We start from the raw sequence: 22,075 nt of genomic DNA, 5'->3' as shown, positions 1-22,075 counted from the left end.
TGTTCAAAGGCCAACCCAGGAAACACTGCTCAGGACACAGCCTTACCAGAGGGCGTCGCCAGGAGGCTTTAATTCTTTGTGCATTTTGATTATAGCTTCTGCTTGGGATCTTAAACAGTATATCTCTCTGTCTATCTGTCCAAGTCTGTGCGTGTCTGAAAGTGTGTTTAGGTCTGGCATGTGTATGAGTGTTCATGTGCTTATGAGTGTGTTTGTGTGTGTATGTGTGCGTGTGCAGAAGGAAAAACAGGATCTTTTGTGTTTTTGTGTGAGACGGCCTCAGCTAGTGCTCGTGTCAGCGATGGCAAGTGGGGGCTGGGACCTGAGGAACCAGAAGTAGGGCCGGACCCCGGGGAGCCGTAAACTCAGAAGGATGGTCTGTTTTTGCCTGTTTCACAGAGTGGGAATTCACACAGCACCAGGAGTTCCAGCCCAGTCTTCCTGGCCTCTGCTGCTCTGAGCGACTCAGGCTCCAGCCCCAAGGCTCCAGTCTAACTCTCAAGACCTAACTGTCTCCTGAGGCTGCGGCTGTCGGAGAAGCCCCATGTGGGTTGTCTGATGGGCACTCCAGAGGAAGATGCTCTTTACTTAGGATGCCTCTGGGTTTCTGGAGGACTCAGGGAGGCCCAGGGCCTGTCAGTCAGGGCAGAGAATAAAAGGATAATGAATCTGATGTGGCCTCCAGCCTGGGGTCTAACCTGTCCCAGCTCCACAGTCCCTCAGGCCAAAGCAGGGCCTCAAGGGCTGGGCTGAACAGACAGGGTCCAAGAGGCAGCCACTAACACTCACCCTGGGGAAAAGACGAGGAACCAGAGGTGTGTAAAAGTTAACAGACTCAACACCAGGTCTCTTGACCAGCATATGGAAGAGCTATGACTTCAGCCCAGGTTGGCCTCACTCCAGAGTCCATGTTCTGAAATCCTGCGCTAATGGGCCTCTCACAGGATCCGGGCATCCTGGCTCCAGCTCACCCGGGTTCCTCATGGGTCCTTCTCCTGATAGACTCTGGCACTGCAGAGGCTATTGAGGCCCACAAACAGTCTCCTTATTTTCTTATCTCCCCATGAGCACATAGAGGATCTTCAGAGATCCTGAGGGCCCAGGGTGTTTGTTGTAGAAGTCTGGTTTGGGAAAGTGAGTTTGTGGAGGCTGGAATCTGGAGTTTCTGCTGCTCAGCTGGGGCTCTCTGACCCTCAGCTGTGTGGTGAGCTCCTGGCACCCTATCCCTGTTAGTTATCCGTAGAAATTCACCCTCACCTCTGACCCAGTGAAGTTACACCTACGTGTGGTTTGAAGCCGTGATGGGGAGAAAGGCCAGCAGGCTTTTGTGCCATCTGGTCTTGCGTCTTGGTGGAGGTTTGAAGTGTCTTTTAATTAGAGAGGTTTGAAACCAAGAGGAACTGAACTCAGTGTTAAAAGGATCTCTTCTCTGAGGTTGGAGCTGTGTCTCTGCCCATCTTTCATTAATTTATTTTTTTAGGAACACTTGAATACTTGGGGAGCAGGGCATGGCAGCCATTCAGGGGAGTTGCCCAGGATTCAGGTGCTAGATTTTGCATCAGAACCTGTCTTAAGGGCACTATCATTGTGAGTAAAGTGGACAGGGTCAGGGATGACCACAGCAAGAAGTGATCCAGGACTGAGGGGTGGAGATGCTAAGGGAATAGAATGTGGGAAAGGGAATGACCTGAGGATTGGGAGCAGATTGGAATCCAGATGTGTTTTAGTCTAGCTACCTAGGTGGCTCAGTGGTAAAGAATCCGCCTGCCAATGAAAGAGATGCAGATAATAAGAGTTCGATCCCTGGGTCAGGAAGAGCCCCTGGAGGAGGAAATGGCAACCTGCCATTCTTGCCTGGAAAATTCCATGGACAGAGGAGCCTGGTAGGCTACAGTCCAGGGTCACAGAAGAGTCGGACATGACTGAGCACACACACACAAGTGTTTCACTTTGTGTTGTACTTCCCTTCTTTAAACTCCGAGATTTCAGTAGATTAGCAAACTTTTTGTTGGGTAAACCTTACAGTCACTGTTGGTAACACTTTGGGGGAATTGTCCACACGTGATTAGGAGCAGCAGCAGGAAAAGGGCAACAACAGAGTACACAGTTTGGGGAAGGCTAGATGTCACCTGCAGAGGAGTGGAGGAACAGTGTGGAGCCACTGAAAGGAGCTGGACCGCAGTACCCACCATAGCCCAGGACACTCCTGGGAGTGGGGCTCAGTTAAGCCCTGAGCTGGTGCCTACGGCCAAGGGCATGGGGGCTTGGCTTACTGTCATTTAGAAATTCAAGGGCTCTCCAAGGCTGCCAAGTCCTACAGCATCTCAATCCTAAGAGCTTGGGATGTGGGGATACAAGAGGCTGTTCTTTTCTAATTATCTGTTCTTTTTATTATCTTAGTTCCCACAGTTACAATGTGAAAAGAAAACAAATGTCATTATAACATGAAACTATTCACTAAGAATCTGCCCACTTTTCAAACGTATCAAATTAATGCCAGCTCATATATCCTTCCCTTACTTAACAAGTATCTCTCCCTCAGTCTCAGGGACATTTGGAGAACTGTCAGATACAACCGGATGGATAAGTTCAGTGCAAACCAACTGCAAAGTTCATCAAGTTCAAAAGACCACGTCGGAGACCTTCACATACAAGATCTTAGATCAATGAGGAGCTCATGGAGTTGGACCAGTTAACAGATGAATTCAAAATTATGAGGATGATGGAAAGATAGGTTCTTCATGAGGGAATATTGAGGGATCGAAAGAGGTCCTTAGGAAAATGAATGAAGCCCTTCAATATTAAACAAGCAGAATCTCTTAATGAACGTGCTATAAAGTAAAATGTAAAGGTTGTGACATCATGTGAACAGATCGCTTCACTGGCATAGAAAATATGTAATACAAAAATCAACATACTTGATTAATTCTCTGTTCCTTCTAAAAATTAGCACATAAGCTATATTTTGTAATATGTACGGTTAAAAGTTTATCTTCACAATATCATTTGTACAGTTAAACCTCAATGAAACCTTTCAATCTACTTTCATCATTGCCTTTTTTATAATAAAATCTTACTGAAACCCTTTTTCACTATTTACTAAGAAACTTTGATCTTCATTTTAAGAGGATTCAGTTTAAGTGACCTGATGCTGGTGCCCACAGCCCTGACAGGACAAGGCCCTCCATGCTGGTGGTTCTCCTCCAAGTATCTCTCCATCCTAGGAGGGCAGTCTGACTTCCCAGGAGACCTCAGTCAGACACAGCCCAGGAGGTTCCACTTTCAGGGTATGTGGGGGCCAACTCAAATGACCTTTGTATATGTATTCCTTGGTGTGGAAGCCACACACCTTCCCTGGGCCCCCTACCGCCTGCAAAGGCTGGTGGCACACCCTATGGCCTCAGCCCAGGGCACTTGGCGTGGCCCCGGCCAGACAAGCTGCAGGAAGGGAGGCACTTACTTGGCCGGCGGGGCTCTGGGCTGCCTGTGGCTCTCCGGGGGGCTCCTCGTCCTCGGGAATGTGGGGCATGGCAGCCTCCTGGCGGGAGTGACTGCGTGTGCCCGGAACCTCCGCTGCGTCAGCCCCAAAGATGCTCCAAGAGGCCTGGGCTCCACAGGCTGAGGAGACGCCAAAAGGACAAGTCAAATCCAGTCCCATCCCTGACCCACGCCGGGTCCCATTTCCAGGAGCCACAAACCGCAGAGAGCGCCTGCTTGAGTTTACAGCAACAAGGGCTAAAATAGGCGAGCAGAGGGCATTTGGAATTGCATTTCCTCCTGCTCTTTCACTCTGTTTACAAAGTCAGAGGCGACCTTAGAGATTTTGCATCTAATTTAGGCTGTACAGGAAACAGCCATCCCAGAAGGGTGCCTCGAACGCCTCGAAGCCATAACCGATGGAAGATACTCCAATGGGAGCCAGACTTGTGTTTGCCAGCCATTTATTGAGCAGCTACTGGGTGTTAGGCATTATCTAGGAACGTTACAAACATCACCTAATTTAATCCTCACGCTGTAGGCATTACTATTTGCATTTTATAGATAAGAGAACTATTTGGAGAGTGGAAGCCACTTGCCCAAATCATACAGAGACCAAGCTTTTGAATCAAGATCTTCCTGATTTGGAGGCCACTATACCTTACAACCTTGCTTGGTCAGATGCGGGAGGAGGAAGGGATGGTGGTTCCTGAGTCCTGCCCCATGCCTCACCTCAGGCCCTTTAGCAGCAATTCTGATCCTCAGTTGAGGAACAGCCCTCACTGGACCTGCCAGGACTCTGCTAAAGTCATGGTTCTGGAGGCTCAGCCAGGGTGGATCTCTTGTGCCTTGTGCAGTACACAACCCCAGCAACCTTGGGTTGCTGCCCCAAAGCCACACTTAACCCTCCCTCCCCTTTTCTTTCAGCTTTCTGAAAAAATAATAAAGGAAGCTGAGCACCGAAGAATTGATGCTTTTGAACTGCAGTGTTGGAGAAGACTCTTAAGAATCCCTTGGACTGCAAGGAGATCAAACCAGTCAATTGTAAAGGAAATCAGTCCTGAATATTCATTGGAAGGACTGATGTTGAAGCTGAAACTCCAATACTTTGGCCACCTGATGCGAAGAACTGACTCATTGGAAAAGACCTGATGCTGGGAAAGACTGAAGGCAGGAGGAGAAGCGGACGACAGAGGATGAGACAGTTGGATGGCATCACAGACTCAATGGACATGAGTTTGAGTGAACTCCGGGAGTTGGTGATGGACAGGAAGGCCTGGCGTGCTGCAGTCCATGGGGTCGCAAAGAGCTGGACACGACTGAGTGACTGAACTGAACTGAACCCTCTCCCATGGGGTAGCAGCCTTGAGATCTGGTTGGGGTTGACACCAGTCAGCATAATCTCATCCATCTCAGCAGAGATCGGCTCAGGGCTAGACAATAGATCCAGACTGAGCCAAGGAGCACGAGGCAGTGATCTGGGACCCCGATGCTCTCTCTTGCTCTGGGTGGTGGAGTGTGCAGGTCTGGTGCTATGGATGCCATTCTGCCTCCATGAGGAAGGCCAGACTGAGGAGAAAACTTGACACCTAGAGGAGAGCAGAGACAGGAGATCTGCAGAGAAATGGAGCTGGAGCCCTGGTCAGAGCTCACCTGCAGCCGGAACTATTTCTTAATTATCCAGTTACACAAAGAATTTAGTCTCAGAGTGTTTAAATCAGTTTGAGTTGGGGTTACTTTTAACTACTAAGTACTGTTACCTGTAAGTACGAACTGCACTTTCACATTTCCTGGCTGTTAAGAGGTGTAGGACCAAGATCTGGCAATAAACCTGAGCCAATGGGTCAGGCTCCTCTGATTCCTCTTAGAAAAGGGGACCAGTCACGTCAGGTCTCCATCTGGAGAGGCAGGACAGCAAGGTCGAAGGAACACAGGCTGGGAACCGGATATCTGGATTTGAGGCTCCACTCTGCCCCTCACTGGCTGCTTAGCCTAGAAGCCTGGCTTCACCTCTGAGCCTTGGTTTCCTCATCAGGGAACAGAGATAAGAATGCCTCCCATGCAGAATAGTCCCAAGATGAAAAGAGAGCTCACTCAGCATGGAGTAGGTGTTCACAGAGGCCACCTACATGCTGGTCTGCAATCCAGAAGCTTGGCTTGAGCCCAGGGCCTCTGCCTGACCTCTTCTCATCCCTAAACCCCTTTAGGTTCCCCTGCCCTGGAAGGTGAGGAATGCCTCCAGGGACCCGAAGAACCAACAACCAGTCTGATTATACAACTTCGGGGGTTCCTTGAAGGAGCTGCTGTGGGAGACAGCAGATGAAAGCCACCAGAGGCAGATGTCATCCTTAGACCCTGGCCAAGGCCACTCAGGAGCTGCCGGGACACAGAGGGGAAATGGAAGACACTGCCATTTACTGAGTACCTACTATGCGCCAGGCCCTATGCAAGGTGCTGTTTGCTGGAGACTACTGGAGAAGGAGCCAGAAGGCCCTGCCACCGCCCACAACACCAGGAGTTCTTCTTGTTCCACCTGTCCCAAGAAAGGGCTCAGGAAGGTGCTAGTGTCACTGAGCTATGGGGTGGCTCAGATGTGGCATCAGCCACAGCTCTTACTGACGCCCCCCTCACCAATACACACCTCTAAACCAAGCTTCCTTGAGGCAGACAAGGTGGTCACAGATACCCAGATCACGATACCACAGGTATCGACTGATCACAGATACCCAGAAATTCATGTTGAGCTGTATTTTAAGAATTGGAGAACTTTATCTCTGGGAGTTTTAGTCCTTGTGACCACCATCTTGACTTTTGTCCTTCTTTTCACTGCACAGGGAACCCCATTCATCTCTGAAACAGTTGGCTGACCCCTGCTGGTCAGCTCAAGAAATCTCAAGTAGAGGACCTGTGAGCTGACCTCCTTCACCACAAACACTCACATCTACTCTACCATGAAGATGAAGAAGATGTGGTCTTGGCCCCAAAGGAGCATGGAGTCCAGTGGGGCAGGGGCGGGGGAGACAGCCAGAAAACCAGATGAAGAGGGTAAACACTTTGAAAGTGAGATGCTTTCCCAGAAAAGGGTCCCTAACTCGGGAAATTGGGATGAGTGGAATACCGTTTTAAGGAAGATTTCACATTAGAAATGGCATTTAGACTGAGCCATAAATACTGAAATGCTGATGGGATTTCTCTGAACAGAATAGCTGGAGGAGGTGAGACAGGAAGGTGGGTCATTGCCAAGAGGACAGATTTAACCTGACTTTTGGGAACAAGAGCTATGGGACCAGGGCATGCTGTGCCTCCCAGCCCAAATGGTTTCTGTATAAGTAAATTGAGCAACAGGTTTGCCCAAAGATGAGCTCTGTGATGAATTCCCATCACCCCAACTTGGGTGTCAACAGCAGGGACAACAATGCTGTGCTGTGCTTAGTCGCCCAGTCGCGTCTGATTCTTTGCAACCCAATGGAATGCAGCCTGCCAGGCTCCTCTGTCCTTGGGGGTTCCCCAGGCAAGAATTTTGGAGTGTGTCTCTATGCCCTCCTCGGTGGATCTTCCCAACCCAGGGGCCGAACCCCGGTCTCCCACGTTGCAGGTGGATTCTTTACCATCTGAGGCGCCAGGGAAGCCCAGGGACAACGGTGGTGCTGGATTAAGTACAGGGTAGTAGGGTGTGAGGGCAGCAGAAAAAGATCCACACACCCCAGTTCTACCTGCAAAGTAGACTGCATGTCCCAAGAAAAATTTTTAAATGATATGCCATGTGTGTGCAGGTCTCCAGGCTGTCTTAACGGTATAGTTTCCAAAACAGGGGAGGTAAACAGTTTCACATTTCTTTTGTCTTAATCTACATGAAGTGCATTGCGCTCTGCATGCTAAAAGAGATTCAGACAATGCGGGGCATATTCAAAAAAGGGGAAGCAGGACAAGAATTTGTGTTTAAAGAATTAAAGGGTCTTCTCTGACGGTTCAGTGATTCAGACTTCACCTTCCATGCAAAGGGTGCATGTTTGATCCTTGGTCGGGGAGTTAAGATCCCACAAGCCTAGTGGCCAAAAAACCAAAACATAAACCAGAAGCAATATTTTTAACAAATTCAATAAAGACTTTAAAAGTGGCCCACATGAAAAAAGTCATAAAAAAAAAGAACTAATGATCTTTAGCCTGGAAAAGAGCTGGTACAGGAAGAAATAAAATCTATTTGCAGATATCTGAAAGCCATCCATGTAGTTCTATTGCTGCAGAAGGGCAGATGCATGGCCAGTGACCGAAAAGTGAGATCAAGGCAAGGAAAAGCTTTCTAATAGTTGGAACCATCAGAACATGAAATGGGCTGCTCTTTAAAATAGTGAGCTCCCCATTCCTGGGAGAGTCTCATCAAAGGCTGGGGCAAGGGTCATAGGATTTCTAACCTACTTCAGGGGCTTTCTCCAACCCTAGGAGTCCCTGAAATCCTGAACTCCTCCTAATCACAGCAAACCACAGACCTGAGGGACCCATCCCATAGGATTTTGGGCCACAGTATTCCAAAGTTGCATCAGAAATATCGCCACTTCCTTTCCTTTACCTCCCGCTCCTTAAGAAAGACCTTCAGTCAGTCCCTGGGTCAGAAAGCAAAGTAAAACAGAAACAAATTGAGACAAGCACCAAGAGGTGTCAGCTGCTGCAGGATAAAGCAGAGTGGAGGCTGGCTGAGGTCCCACGCTTGACAGGATGGATCCCCAAGTTCTCCAGGGGGAGCCCCAGCAGCCCCGCCCACCCAGGCCATTCCCACGCTGCTCCTGCCCCGTTGCTTTCTCTCCCATCCATTATTATAAACTCGCTGCTTAAAATAGCAAGGTAAAAGCAGAGTCCCTCCCTCAGGGTGACATCTGGGTTCCGTTGGAGCTCGTGGGCACGCGGACCTCTCATCCATCACAGCAAGTTTAGAATATAATCTCCAGGAAGTGGTGATCTAGAGCACCAACCCAAAAAAGGAAAAAATATTTAGTAATGTTTGGTCTCTGAGCAGCTCCTTCTTTAACCCGTTTTCAGGACCTTTCTTGCTGCCTCTCCAACCTGGTCAGTAAAGGGTTAGGTGGATCATTGCCAAAAACCATCAGCTCTTTTGACTCTTTCAGCCCCCAGATGTTGCTTAACTATGTAGCTTGGCCCATTTTACAGGAAGGAAAACTGAGGTGCAGTGTAGTGAAGCAACTTGATTGGTCTAGCTACCTTTGTACCTGGTTCAAATTATCTAAGTCTCTGCGGGAATAACTATACAATCATTGCATAACCAAAAAAATCAAAATTCTCTAAACCTCATTTAAGTATGTTAATTTCCCCCTGGCTATTCATTAAAGAAAGCAAACTAATATAATTTTATTCCTTCTTATTCATTAGACATGTCTAGGTTGTCTGCTGAGTACTGGACGCTATGTTAGGTGTATTTCAGATGCTATCTTTTTGTTATTTCCATCTTATGTGTTAAGGAGCTAAGGATCAGAGAGGTGCAGCAACTTGCTCAAGATCGCACAGCTAATAAGTGGCAGGCTAAGGATTATAACCCAGGCAAGTTTGAGTCGAAGGCCCCTCATCTGTTCCCTCTTCTACTTGGTCTCCTGCATCAGGAGTTCTGCTAGAGTGTAGCCACCAAACCCAGCACGGGCACACTGCCTGCAGGGGAGAGATGGGAAGTGCATTCCCAGCGGGGATAAGATAAGATAGCAGAAGCAACAGTGTGTTGGGCCAGGGGTCTTATGAGGCCAAAAGACTGGGCCCACTGTTAGAGGTTCTGTGACCCACACTGTGTAGGGTGAACCATTCACCCATCCATCAGTCTGTGGGTCCACGTGTTCACCCACTCGTATTCTTAATCTTCTACTTATACAACTGTCCATTAGTTTGTTCATCCAATCTTTCACCCTAGGAAGGCCCACATTTGTTAGGTGAGCAGCACAGACTCTGCCCCTGAGAATGGTCACTGCAGGACCCTGCAGGCCGAGGGAGAGGGCAGGAGGGGGCTTCTCTGACAGAGTGGCCATAAGGCACAGTCCTGCCACCCACAACTGGCAGAAGACCTCCATCCTGCACACCTCAGCCATGGGAGGAGGGTGGCTTCCTGTGGGGCTGCCTCTGTGCCAGCAGGCATGGGGGCCACTGTCAGGAGGCGTGATTTCACAAGGGCCTTTACAACCTCTTTGGTGTTCTCAGCAGCCCTTGAGGTCGGTAATGTATATACTATTATTATTAACATCATGATCGGTCCCATTTTGCAGATGAGTAAACAGAGGCTCAAAGATTGGCCAAAGTCATGTCCCCCATGAGCGGCAGTGCTGGAAGTCAACCACAGGTCTGTCTGACTCCCCAGCTCCCTGCAGGGTCACGTCCACTGGATTACGGGTTCTTGGTAAGCATGACCTCTTAACAATGGCCCCTGGGCTGCCTCTCCCTGAGCCTTGTGACCAGTCCCAAAGAGCCCAAACCCCTCTCTGAGACCACAGTATCCCAGGAGCACAGCCTGCCTACTGAGTGGCTCTCACATTCCCTCTGTTAATCTCTGGGTGGAGGAAGAGCCAGAGGCACTTCTGGGAAACAATGGGTTAACCTAGACTTCACTGACCTTTCTGGAGTGACTCAGAACTCTCAGAAGGGGAGGGTGGTTTTTTTTTGTTCTTCCAGCTTTGAATTTTTGCTTTCATTTTAGCAGCACAAAGAATTTGAAAGAGATTAGGTTGCTATTAATACCACTGGTCTATCTCTAGATGAAGAATTCGATGGAGGGAATTGTTTGGGGTGGCTGCACACACATCCCTTTCAGTTCTTTGCAAACTCAGAGGATGACAGAGAGGCCACTGGAGAAGTGCCAGTTGTGTCCCTACTCCCATCCGACAAACCCACACAGTGGCAGGGACTTGACCAAAACCACACCTGTGGGTGAAGAGCAGCCAGAGAAGGTCCCAGAACCCCTGCCCCTCAGCCCTACTACACACGTCAGCCTTCTGGCCTCTTATGTTGAAGGTTTGCTTTTAGTAAATAATAAGTCGATGTGTCTCTGCCGTGAAAGCAGGAGTCCCCTGGCAGTGCCTCTGATCTTGGGAGAGTGATGTTAATGCTAATGCTAAGTCGCTTCAGTCGTGTCCGACTCTGTGCGACCGCATAGACGGCAGCCCACCAGGCTCCGCCTCCCTGGGATTCTCCAGGCAAGAATACTGGAGTGGGTTGCCATTTCCTTCTCCAGTGCATGAAAGAGCAAAGTGAAAGTGAAGTCGCTCAGTCGTGTCCGACTCTTAGCGACCCCATGGACTGCAGCCTACCAGGCTCCTCTGTCCATGGATTTTCTAGGCAAAAGTACTGGAGTGGGGTGCCATTGCCTTCTCCGTGGGAGAGTGAAGATGCCCCCAGATCCCTGCATTTGCCCCTGGCAATCCTGGACACACTTGGAAAGTCTCCTTGGGCATCAGAGATCAGCTCAAAATACTGAGAGGTGCCTCTGTGGGTCCCTAGACCTGGCCAACTGCAGAGTTGGGTCCTGTGCTTGCTAACTCGCTTCAGTCATGTCTGACTCTTTTGTGACCCCGTGGACTATAGCCTGTCAGGCTCCTCTGTCCATGGGATTTTTCAGGCAAGAATACTGGAGTGAGTTGCCATGCCTTATTCCAGGGGATCTTCCCAACCCAGGGATCGAACCCGTGTCTCTTACGTCTCCTGCATTGGTAGGCAGGTTCTTTACCTCTAGTGACACCTGGGAAGCCCCTAGGTCCTGTATCCTGAGTAAGTGAGGGCAAGTTGGGGGTCTCGCCAGGATAGTTCCATCCTGCTTCCTAACCTCAGGATGCTGCGAGAGGGCTTTGGACCTTGGCAGACTAGATTGTAATTCTCCCTCTGCCTCTTTCTTGCTGGATTGGTCTCCTCTTGGCCTCAGTTTTCTCATCTGTAAAATGGAGGGAACAGGACCTACCTTTTCAAGTTGTTGAAAGGATTAAATTAGGAAATACACATGGTACCCACACAGAGTATACACTCGTTGAGTTCCTTTCTCATTCTCTGAATTGGACAGCTGAGTTCTCCAAGTCGCAACATCACCAAAACCCAACCAAGGCCCAGAGAGTTTGGTGTTCATCCTGGGAGGCAGAGTTCCCAGCTCTGTCCCTGGCAGATAAAGGAGACAGAGTCCTGGCCTGGACAGGGCTTCTCCTGTGTCCTGACACATAGATAGCAGACCATCAGGGGCTGTGCACTCTGGTGCTGCTGACATTTTTCTCTGTTCTTGGGCAGCCAGTGGCTACAGTGGTGGATTTACAGAAAGAGTGTGTAGTACTGTGGCTGTCTGAGCTCTGGCTGTGGTCAGTCCTGAGTCTATCTGATTCCAAAGGAAGTACATGCTCAGTTATGCCCAACTCTTTTCGACCCCATGGACTGTAGCCTGCCAGTCTCCTCTGTCCATGGGATTCTCCAGGCAAGAATACTAGAGTGGGTTGCTGTGCCCTCTCCAGGGGATCTTCCCAAGCCAGGGGTTGAACTCACATCTCCTGCAGATTGGCAGGCAGGTTCTTTACCACTGAGCCCTCTGGGAAGCCCATATCTGGTTCCAAAGCCCCAGACTTTTCAGCTACCCTGGTGCTGACTCCCAAAGTACAGAGGTTGTCATTCTGCAAGGGAGAGATGACACCTAGCTTGAGAACTGGAGCAGCTGCTCAGGCTGTAGAGGGTAAATAAGAGAACGGATGGCTGAACGGGGCACAGCCCTCAGCAGGTCAGCAGGATCCCCAGGTTTCCATCCTGGAGGCAGATCTGGATTGAAAGCAGGAGTGAAGAGCAAAGGTTGTGTGTAGAAGGGTGGAAGCAAGAGGCCTTGAGGGCAACAGAGAAGAGAGGAAGAGGAACTGGAAGGGACCCCCTCAGTTACTTCTCATCCTCACCACAACCCTTCTGGCCCCAGGACTAGGAGCAAAGGAGCCTCAGCCTAGCAGTGTTTGGGCAAGGGGGCCCTGAGCACTCCTGACACTCCCTGGGGTCTGGCTGTGCTGTCCAGCCCAGAGGATCTTTTATGCGCCCCTTTGGCTGGGGGTGCCTTCCTCCCCTAATTCAGACTCCAGTCTAGTCCTGAGAGTGAGCCAGCATCTGCTGAGACCAGTGCCAGCACCACATCCAGGAGTGGGGGTAGGGCCAGTCCCCAGAGGAAGAGTATCTGAGTGAGGATGATGCTCAGCTGACGGGAGCCGGGGTCGGGGTGGGGCGGAAAGGAGGGCCATAGCAGATAGATGGCACGTCTGCAATCATAACAGACTCCTCATTTCCCTTCACATCTCCTTTCCCCGCTGCCTTTCCCCTCCAGTAAACAGTGAGGCCCTTCTGTGCCCATTGCTTGGGAAGGGGGTCCGGGGAGAGGGGGCTCGTGGTGGCAGCAGGAGGTAGAGAAGAGGGAATCTGTCTCTGCCTTATGTATCACAAAGGGCTAGCCCTTAGGGAAACTGGAAGGGTTGGATAAACATTTCTGCCAAGACACATGAAAGGCCAACAGGTACATAAACAGATGCTCAACATCAGGAGTCACGAGGGAAATGCAAATTAAAACAACAGTGAGGTATCATCCCACACCAGTTAGAATGGCTATCATCAGAAAGACAAGAGCTGACAAATGCTGGTGAGGGCAAATTTGTGTCCTATTTGATGAGATTGTATTTTGGTACAGCTGCTGTGGTTCTCCATGGTATGTGTGTGTGCTCAGAAAAAAAAAAAAAATGGGGCCAAAGCATTCTAAGGGTAAGTCTCTCTCCACCCAAGACTGTGAAGATGACGGGATGAGGGGGAGACAGGAGAGGTGAAGTAGGAGCAGCAAGAAGTTAGGCTCTGGTGAGTCCCTGAGAAAGGGGCCTGTGCCCTTCCTCCCTAGGGAGGTGAGCAAAGATCCCCAAATCTGAGAACCGAGAGGTCTTGGGCCGCATTCCCCAGACACCTCAGAAGAGAAGGGATGGCTGTTTGCTGTGACTTGCTCGATGAGCCCTTCTGACATCATCACTGGAGTTTTTACATCCCTGGGGTGGGGTGGGGGCATGGGTCTGAGAGCACAGTGATTTCTGCCCACCTAGGAGCAGAGCTGCCAAACCCGAAGCTACCTTGAGAAGGCGGATCAGAAGTTACTCCTAAGCAAGGCCTGAAAGCAGGGGCCCGTCTTGTCAAATGACAGGTGCCCTCCTCACGTGGGAAGCCTCTTGGAACTCAGATGCTGCTCAGGAAGAAGTGGAGGGTTGGAGACCCATCAGTGCCTGGGATCCAGCTTCTACACCCGCTAAAAAGTGGTCAAGTCACAGCCAGACCTCTATCCACCCGCCCCCACCCCGCACTCCCTGCCCCAGCTAGGACAGGAAGTTAGCCAGAGCATCTCCCCAGCTTGCTGCTCCAGCTTGTTCACTTCAGCAATCCTTTCTTTAAAAATAAGTCCACTTGAAAAAATTTTTTCTTCTTGGAAATATGTACGATTGCTTCATCAGAGGCAGTTCAAAGGTACCGGGAACAGCAGAAAAATATCCGAGTCTTGCATTGAGCTCCCAGGAGAGATAAATCTCGCTTGCTTCTCTTTGTTCCAGGCCGCCCAGCAGCCTCTTCCCTGAGTCACTCACTCCAGAGTGACATGAGTCATCGTCCTGGGGTTAAGTACCACACCGTGTTCCTGGGGCTGCAGGGCTGGCCAGGGCGTAGAAGGGCCAGCAGGGAGACCCGATGCTGCCTCCAGCAACAGAGGACCAGAAACTGCCTCCTAGATCTCGGACCTGGTTCTACCCTCCTCAGGTGTGTGACCTCGGGGAATCGGTGAGCCTCTCTGGGAAGGAGGTGGCTTTCCAGGCTCTTCCATCTTGTGTTTCATGGGAACATCTCCAGTGCTGTGCTGGTGCCTGCTAGTATGGACTCATAAGAGCCGAATGTAAAATTGTCAAGTGTTTTGTGAGCTGGTCATTAAACACAGATATTATGAAAAATTAAATTACCTTAGAAACAAAGGAAATAAATACCCACAATAATGATGCCTTGATTGGTTTACTACAGTTTACTATTATCTATGGTCTTGAGATGACTTTTTCCTAGTATCTGTATGGAGGGAACACTATCTAATGACCTGCTACTGTATACCTCTTCCCAACCCCATGTTCAGGGATGTTGAATTAATAGCTTAAAATTGGTCATGATGGGAGTATTTTTACCACAGGAATCAGCAAATGTTATATATCAAAGTCTTATTTCCCTAAGAGCCAGCTGTTAAACATTTCCCAGGACACCACTGAGCCCCTCAGTCGCAAGCCCCCTGCTTCTCACCTCTTGCCGGGAGCAGAAAGGATGCAGATGACTTGAACATCGCCCCAGAGAGCAGGATTATGGACTTGTGATTGCCGACTGCCTCTGGACAACTCTTCCCACAGGCACTGTGGGCCCTGCACACTCACCATGCCCCAAACAGAACCCATCATTCTTTCCGCCCCCAGCCCTGCCCTCCCACAAGCCCACTCGTGTGTCCTAGTGAACACACTCAAGCTCAAAACCCAGCCATCATCTCTCCTGCAGGGCTGGTCTCGTTCAGTTAGACTCCGAGTCTTGTTAATCCCAGTTAGGTGTCTTTGGTCACTTGCCTTCTTCCCATGGCCACCATCCCGGCCATGGCTCCGTGGGACCTGAGTCACTGCGGCAGTCTCATTGGCCTCCTTACCTCTGGTCTGGCCCCTCCCAAACACCCTCCCCAAACTGCCAGAGCAAGTCTCTCTAAAACATAATTTGGATTACCCTTTCCTTTCTTTTAATCCTTGAGATGGTAAGAAATCTTGATTTAGAACTGGTCCCTTTTCCCACAGGACGAGATCTAAGGTGAGATTCCAACCCCTCTCACTGGCCTCATCTCTTATTTCAGCTGTCATACATCTTATAATCCAACCACAATGGACCAGCAGCTAACCTCCTAACATGCCCTGCTTTTTTACACTTTTGCACCATTCTTTTCCCTATGCGTAGGCTGCCTTTCCTCCCCTTTCTATACCTGATGAGCTCCTATTCATCCAGTTCAAACAGTCCTTCATTCACCTCAGAAAAAAATTCTCCTTTCATATATTAGTATTATGGTTCCTGTAACAAATTATCAAAAACTTGGTCTCTTAAAAGAACGCAGATTTATTATCTTACTGTTCCGGAGGTCAGAAGTCCCGACTCAGTCTCAGTGACTAAAGTCATACCAGCAGACTGTGTTCCTTCGGCAGGGTCTAGGGGGGAATCCATCTCCTTGCTTTCCCCGCTTCTAGAGGCTGCCCGCATTCCTTGGCTGGTGGCCCTTTCTCCATCTTCAAAGCCGACTGTGTAGCATCTCTTCTCTTCTCTGACCTCTGCTTCCATTCTCACATTTCCTTCTTGTCTGACTTTGTCCTGCCTCATTCTTATAAGGACCCTTGGAATTACACTGGGCCCACACAGATAATGCAGGATGATCTCCAAATCTAAGGAAACTTAATCTAATCATATCTGCAAAGGTCCTTTTTCCATTTAAGGTAACATATTCAGGGTCCAGGGATTAGGGCACAGACCTCTTGGCGGGGAGCGGGGGAGGAGTATTCAGTTTACCACACTTCTCTCTGTTCTCCCTGAGCAATTTGCACAGGCCTCAACTCAGCTAGAATCTGAGCACCTCAACAGCAGGGACTATACCTTATTCATATTTTTATGACTGTCTTTAATAAGTCTTCATACTTTTATGACCCATGTCCAGGGGGAAACCCACAATGGCTACCCACTAAATGTTGGTTGAATGAATGAATGAAATCATATCATTAATAAACAGATTAAGAAGGGTTTGCTTTAACTGGTACCTAGCTTCTGTAAAAATAGGATTCATGCAAAGGTGGCAGATTGAGATCCTCCAGGGGCCAGGCAGCTGAGATGAAAGAGAGCCATCATAGTGAGTGGCCAACCACAGAGCACAGGCACCATCTATCTGGGGCAGTTACTACTACTCAACTGGTGGGGGTCGGTCATGAAAAAATATCCATCTTTGTTAGCTGTATCTCCCAGTTTTTCAAGAAAAGCCCAAATCACGGGTGTATAAATATTAAATCTCCCCAATTTATAAATGTTTGTCGAAACAAACACATTCCTGGTCAAGATTCAGTCTGCAGCCACAAATTATCACCTCTGATTTATATCCTGCGAACGTGTTCCCCTTGACTTTTCCTGCTAGTTAACCTAATTCAAATCAAGTCCAATAAGTAGTGCCAACTACGGGCACCATCTGAGAAGGCCAGCCAGCTAAGTGGAGATTGGCTCTTCCTAAAGACTGATCCCCTGGAGAAGGAAATGGCAACCCACTCCAGTATTCTTGCCTGTAGAATCCCATGGATGGAGGAGCCTGGGGGGCTACAGTCCATGGGGTAGCAAAGAGTCGGACACGACTGAGCGACTTCACTCACTCACTCACTCAAAGACTGAAGAGGCACCATCCCATGGGTTCTTTGGGTGATTTGTGAGTCTGTGGGTCCCTCCTTGCTGTCCAGGCCCTGGAGCTGCTGCTTGAAGAGACAGCTCTCTGCCTGGCCTCAGACCTTGATGGAGGCCAAGGCCTGCTCCACGCAGAAGCATCTCCCCAGTCCAGTGGCCCTGCCTCTGGCAAGGACATCAAATGAAACCCAGCTCAGGACTGGCAGCAAACATGAGATGTGGTACATCGAGAAGAATTGGGATTTAGGGGTGAAACAGACCAGAGGTTCCACTGCAGCTCTGAAACTTGCAGCTCAGTGGCTCTTGACAAAGCAATGAACTTCTATGGGATCAGACTGCTGTTTGTAAGATGGAATTAAGGTACTCCTCTCAAACTGTTGTTATGAGATTTAAGTACAATTGCCATGGAAAGTATCAAGAATGTTCATTTACTCACATCTGAGAAAGAAAATATTGATAACACTTATCACCCATACCTCATGGAACAGAGGGTTTGACTTCAAACCTACATAAGCTCCTCTCCAGGCTTGGTTTTCTGGTTTTCCAGTTCACGGCAGATCAAAAACAGTGAGAAGACACAACTGACCACAAGGAGGGAAGCAGCCAAACAGCAGACACAAGCACTCTGTGTGGCCCAGACCCGGAGTCACTGGGTCTGGGTCTGTCTTAGCCTTCCAGGCCCTGTGCTTCCCTGGTGGCTCAGATGGTAAAGAATCTGCTTGCAATGAGGGAGACCTGGGTTCAGTTCCTGGGTCAGGAAGAGCCCCTGCAGAAGGGAATGGCAACCCACTCCAGTATTCTCAGAGAATTCCATGGACAGAGGACACTGGAGCAGCCCATGGGGTTGCAAAGAGTCGGACATGACTGAGCAACTAACACATCCCTTGTGTTCAGCCCTGCTACAGAGCTAGAATGTCCACAGTGAGTATGGATGAAGCAGAGCTTGCATCTGGCTCCTTGGGAAAGACTGGAGAGCAAGTCCCATTTTAGAACATTCTGTCCAAAATGGTTCAAAGGCATAAAAGTTTGATGGTTTGGACATTTTTGTTTGTAAAATATTGACTGGGGGTGTGTGGGGGGGAACAGGTGGCATGATTCTACTTTTATTTTAAAATCATATATATTTTTATATATATACTTTTTTTGTGAAATATATGTAGATCAAAATATGGCTCTGTCTATTCATGAGGGTGGGGAGCAGAAGTCAAGAAGGTTAAAACCCAAATGTTAAAAACAGTTATCTTCAAGTAGGATGGGCTTCCCTTGTGGCTCAGATGGGAAAGAATCTGCCTGCAATGCAAGAGACCTGGGTTCGTTTCCTGAGTGGGGAAGATACCTTGGAGAAGGGAATGGCAACCCACTCCAGTATGCTTGCTTGGGAAATCCCATGGACAAAAAGAGCCTGGCAGGCTATAGTCTATGGGGTCTCAAAGACTCAGACACGATTGAGTGACTAACACTTTCAAGTAGAATCACGAATAAATTCAATCTAACATCTGATGCTGGGAGGGATTGGGGGCAGGAGGAGAAGGGGATGACAGAGGATGAGATGGCTAGGTGGCATCACTGACTCGATGGACATGAGTTTGAGTGAACTCCAGGAGTTGGTGATGGACAGGGAGGCCTGGTATGCTGCAATTCATGGGGTCGCAAAGAGTTGGGCACAACTGAGCGACTGAACTGAACATCTTTTAAATATTTATGTGTATATTTTCTCATTTTTTTTTCTACACTGAACCTGACTTGCCTGCATAATAAATAATGGAATTGTTAAAAGGAAGAAAAGATACTCTCTTTGGTGTCTTGAGAAATTAAAGGAAACCACAGCAGCAACTTGTCTGAAAAGCCAGGAACAGCACGTTACCACCTTGGGAATTTTGTTCCAAACAAAAATAAAATTTCTTGGGATTTCCCTGGTGGCCCAGAGGTTAGGACTCCGAACTTTCACTACCAAGGGCCCAGGTTTGATCCCTGGTCGAGGATCTAAGATCTCACAATCTGCATGATGTGGCCAAAAAAAAAAAAATAATAATAAAATAAAACAAAATTTCTTCCTTGACTCAGCAACACCCCTATCCCCAGACAAAAATAATAAGTGAATGTCCAGGTCCCAGCTTGCCTCTCTTTGCCATTCTTCCCTCCACGGCCCCTCCTTCCTCTCCCTTCCCAGCTTTGTTCTGGGGAGTGACCATCAGGGTCTACCTGCAGGAACTGGTTTGGGAAAGTCAGAAGGAAAAGATGGGCTGCATGGTGCCTGTCTAAATCATTCATTCATTCAGGAAACGCCGTGGGATGCCTGCTCAGTGTCAGTGCCGTGCTGGGCACTGGGGCTCCAAGCGCATCCTTCACGGCTGCCTCCCCAGGAAGTTGTCCTGGCCTGTCCCGGATGCTGTGTGCCCTCTGGTCCGTGATAGCACTGTGCAGCTGTCCCCATCTGCTGCGCAGTGGTTCCCTGCATCCTGGCCGCATCTGCCAAGCCTGAAGGCAGAGAGCTCTCATCTGTGCCCCAGCTGTGGGAATCAGCAGTGTCCAGGACTCAGTATCTGGTGGATCCTCCTTTAGAAAGAAAGGACTCTAGGAATCAAACCTTGTTTTTAATCTGGCATCCTTCACACACAGCACATTATGTAAACATTATTTATTAGCTTTTGAACCCTCTCGGCTCTGTGAGGAAGGGTTTCACCTTTCCATTTCACAAATGAGAAAATAGAGTGTCAGAGGGGTAAAGTGACTTGTGCTGGGTCACACCGTTGGGGAACAGAGTCAGGACCAAAACCTGGGCCTCCTGTGCCCAAAATGGGGTATTTTTTTTTTTTTTTTCTCAAGAGCAAAGTCACTTCTGTCCCTCTGTAACCTCAACAGAGACAGACAAGAGCACTGGGAGAGGTTTCCAGACAGAGGCTCTGGATTGCTCCAGGTCACAGCCCTACCTCAGGGCCAGCAAGGGCAACCCTAGCTGAGGTGCAGAACTAAAAGTCCTCCTCGCAGCATCCGCGGGGGTAGATAGGAAGTAGCTGTACAACCCGAGGCAAAGAAGACAGAGCTCTACCTGTCCCCTGTGTATCTCCACGTTGGGATCCCAGTTCTCAGAAGCTGTGGGAACAGGCCCCAGAACCTGGACTGAGCTGCACGGCAGAGTCAGGCTCCATAAGTGCTTCAGAAGGCCAAAGGAAGGAATTACGACGGGTTGGTGAAGGAGCCTTCTGGGAGAATGGAGAGCTGACTGTGACGTCCCCAGCCTGTGTGGGGATGGGTTCCTTCAGCACTCAGCCCTCAGTCTCCCCATTGCAGTAAGGGTCTGATTATGTTGCTGGACTATACCCCACGATTTTGGGGTCCATGGAGCCTCTTGAGAGCAATCAGACAACCAGTGATGAGGGGTCTTAACTGGCAACCTCAGGGCAGAAGCAGTCTGAGGCCATATTTGTATCACTTCCCTTATTACAGTGATTGGTTCAAGGGTGAGCATGTGACCAGCCAGAGCCAATGAGATACAGTAAGACTTTGCTGGTCATTCTGGAATGAGATTCTTAAGTGCAGACCTTGAGTGTAAGAGGGTGAAAACAGAATTCTCACTGTAAAGGTAAAGAATTTGTCTAAGAATGGAATCAGTGTGAAAGAAAGCACAGCAAAGATCCAGAAAGAAACTAAGTTCTAAGGCTATCATCTAAGGCCCTGATCAACCCATGCCTGATATCTCTGGCCTTTTATGTTTCAAGAACTGATGAATACCCCTTTCTGCTTAAACTGGCTTATGTTGACTTTTTTGTCTCTTGCAAAAAAGAGTTCCAACTGGGACAAATAGCTGAGTCTTTGTAAAGTTGGCTGTACAGGGTCTCTCTCTCAACACCAAAGGCTTCTCTCTTCTTATTGTTCTGCTGCCTACACAGGAGTTTGATCTGAAAAACTCAGATCTGGAGCAAATGTATTTGCCCTAAGTTATTTGGTGACTAAACTTATCACCATGCCCCTTTCCTCAGAACCTGCTCCTCATTCTGCATTCCCTGCCCTCATTGATGGGCTCAGCACCCTCCCAGAACCCCCAGCCCAAAGCCCTCTTGCACAAGGCCTGTCTCCCACCCTATCTCCTACTACACACACACACACACACACACACACTCTCTCTCTGTCTTAAACTCAGGCTCCAGAGGTGGGAGGGACTCCGTTTGAGCAGCCAGCATGTTCTTGCCTAAAAGATGGCATGATGAACATAAAAACAAGTTTGAATCAAATTTCATGATTGTCTTTTCTTTTTTTTTTTTGATTGACACATTTTAAACTTTTTATTTTATATTGGAATATAGCTGATTAACAATAATGTGAGAGTTTCAGGTGGACAGCAAAGCAACTGAGCCATAGATATACACGTATCCATTCTCCCCCAAGCTCCGCTCCCATCTAGGCTGCCACATAGCATTGAGCAGAGGTCCTGCCCTGTACAGTAGGTGGGTATCCATTTTGACACGTATAGCAGTGTGTCATATCAAACGTCATTGCTTCCTGTGGTTGACCACCAGGACCTTCCACCACCCACTCCTCAGCTCAGAGGCAGATGGGATCTGACTGCTAACCCTCCCCAGGAGAGCAGATCCCAAGGCCCCAGCAAGGGGTTGCTGTGTGAATACAATTTCCACCCTCTGCCCCGGACCCCAGTCCTATAGTTTGGGATGAGGACCCCAGTTTGCTGGACAAGGAAGTAGCTCACACCTCTCATTCATTGAGGCCTGTGGAGGAGACAGGAGTAGTTTTGGATCTTGGTTGGGGTCTTATCTTCACTAAGAGAATCTGAATCAAACTGCTTTTGCAGTTTGGTCAACTCAAAAGATGCCCTTTGGGTGGGGGCTGTGGCCACAAGAAGCCATGTGCTTAAGTCAAATGCAGCAATTCCCCTGGTGTCCAGATCTATGCAAATAGCTGTGGGATTTGAGTCTTCAAGCACAGCTTGAGAACAGACTATGGTAAACAGTGATGTGAAGTGGCCTGGGAGGCTGGGGGTGGGGAGGGCAAGGGCAGGAGCCTGGGAATGGCTATCCCAATAGCAAACTTTGGTGGCCTGCGGCACATAGATTTCATTGTGCTGCTACTTGAACAGGCATGAGCAACAACAGCTGCTTAATGATCTGAGACAGGAAGGACCATAAAGGATTTC

At 49.0% G+C, this 22,075-nt stretch overlaps 1 protein-coding gene across 16 annotated transcripts in view; it reads right to left on the bottom strand.

Moving 5' to 3' along the window:
• The window catches only part of IRAG1 (inositol 1,4,5-triphosphate receptor associated 1), a 166,494-nt gene that overhangs the window by 72,691 nt on the left and 71,728 nt on the right, over positions 1 to 22,075 (bottom strand). For 9 of the 16 annotated variants that reach the window (XM_086340046.1, XM_086340048.1, XM_086340041.1 and 6 more), the window contains exon 2: positions 3,461 to 3,618. The exons of the other annotated variants lie outside the window; for them this stretch is intronic. In XM_086340046.1, the coding sequence (XP_086196172.1) occupies positions 3,461 to 3,529 (69 nt within the window). In that variant the 5' untranslated portion in view covers positions 3,530 to 3,618. The remainder of the gene's footprint in view (positions 1 to 3,460; positions 3,619 to 22,075) is intronic. 16 annotated transcript variants of the gene reach the window in all.

Source organism: Bos grunniens, chromosome 15, assembly GCF_055505025.1.
Source record: "Bos grunniens cultivar Pamir isolate PY7600 chromosome 15, Bosgru_T2T1.0, whole genome shotgun sequence".
NCBI classification, from domain to species: domain Eukaryota; kingdom Metazoa; phylum Chordata; class Mammalia; order Artiodactyla; family Bovidae; genus Bos; species Bos grunniens.
The sequence above is the reverse complement of the archived record's forward strand: the minus strand, read 5'-3'. Positions and strand labels throughout refer to the sequence as shown.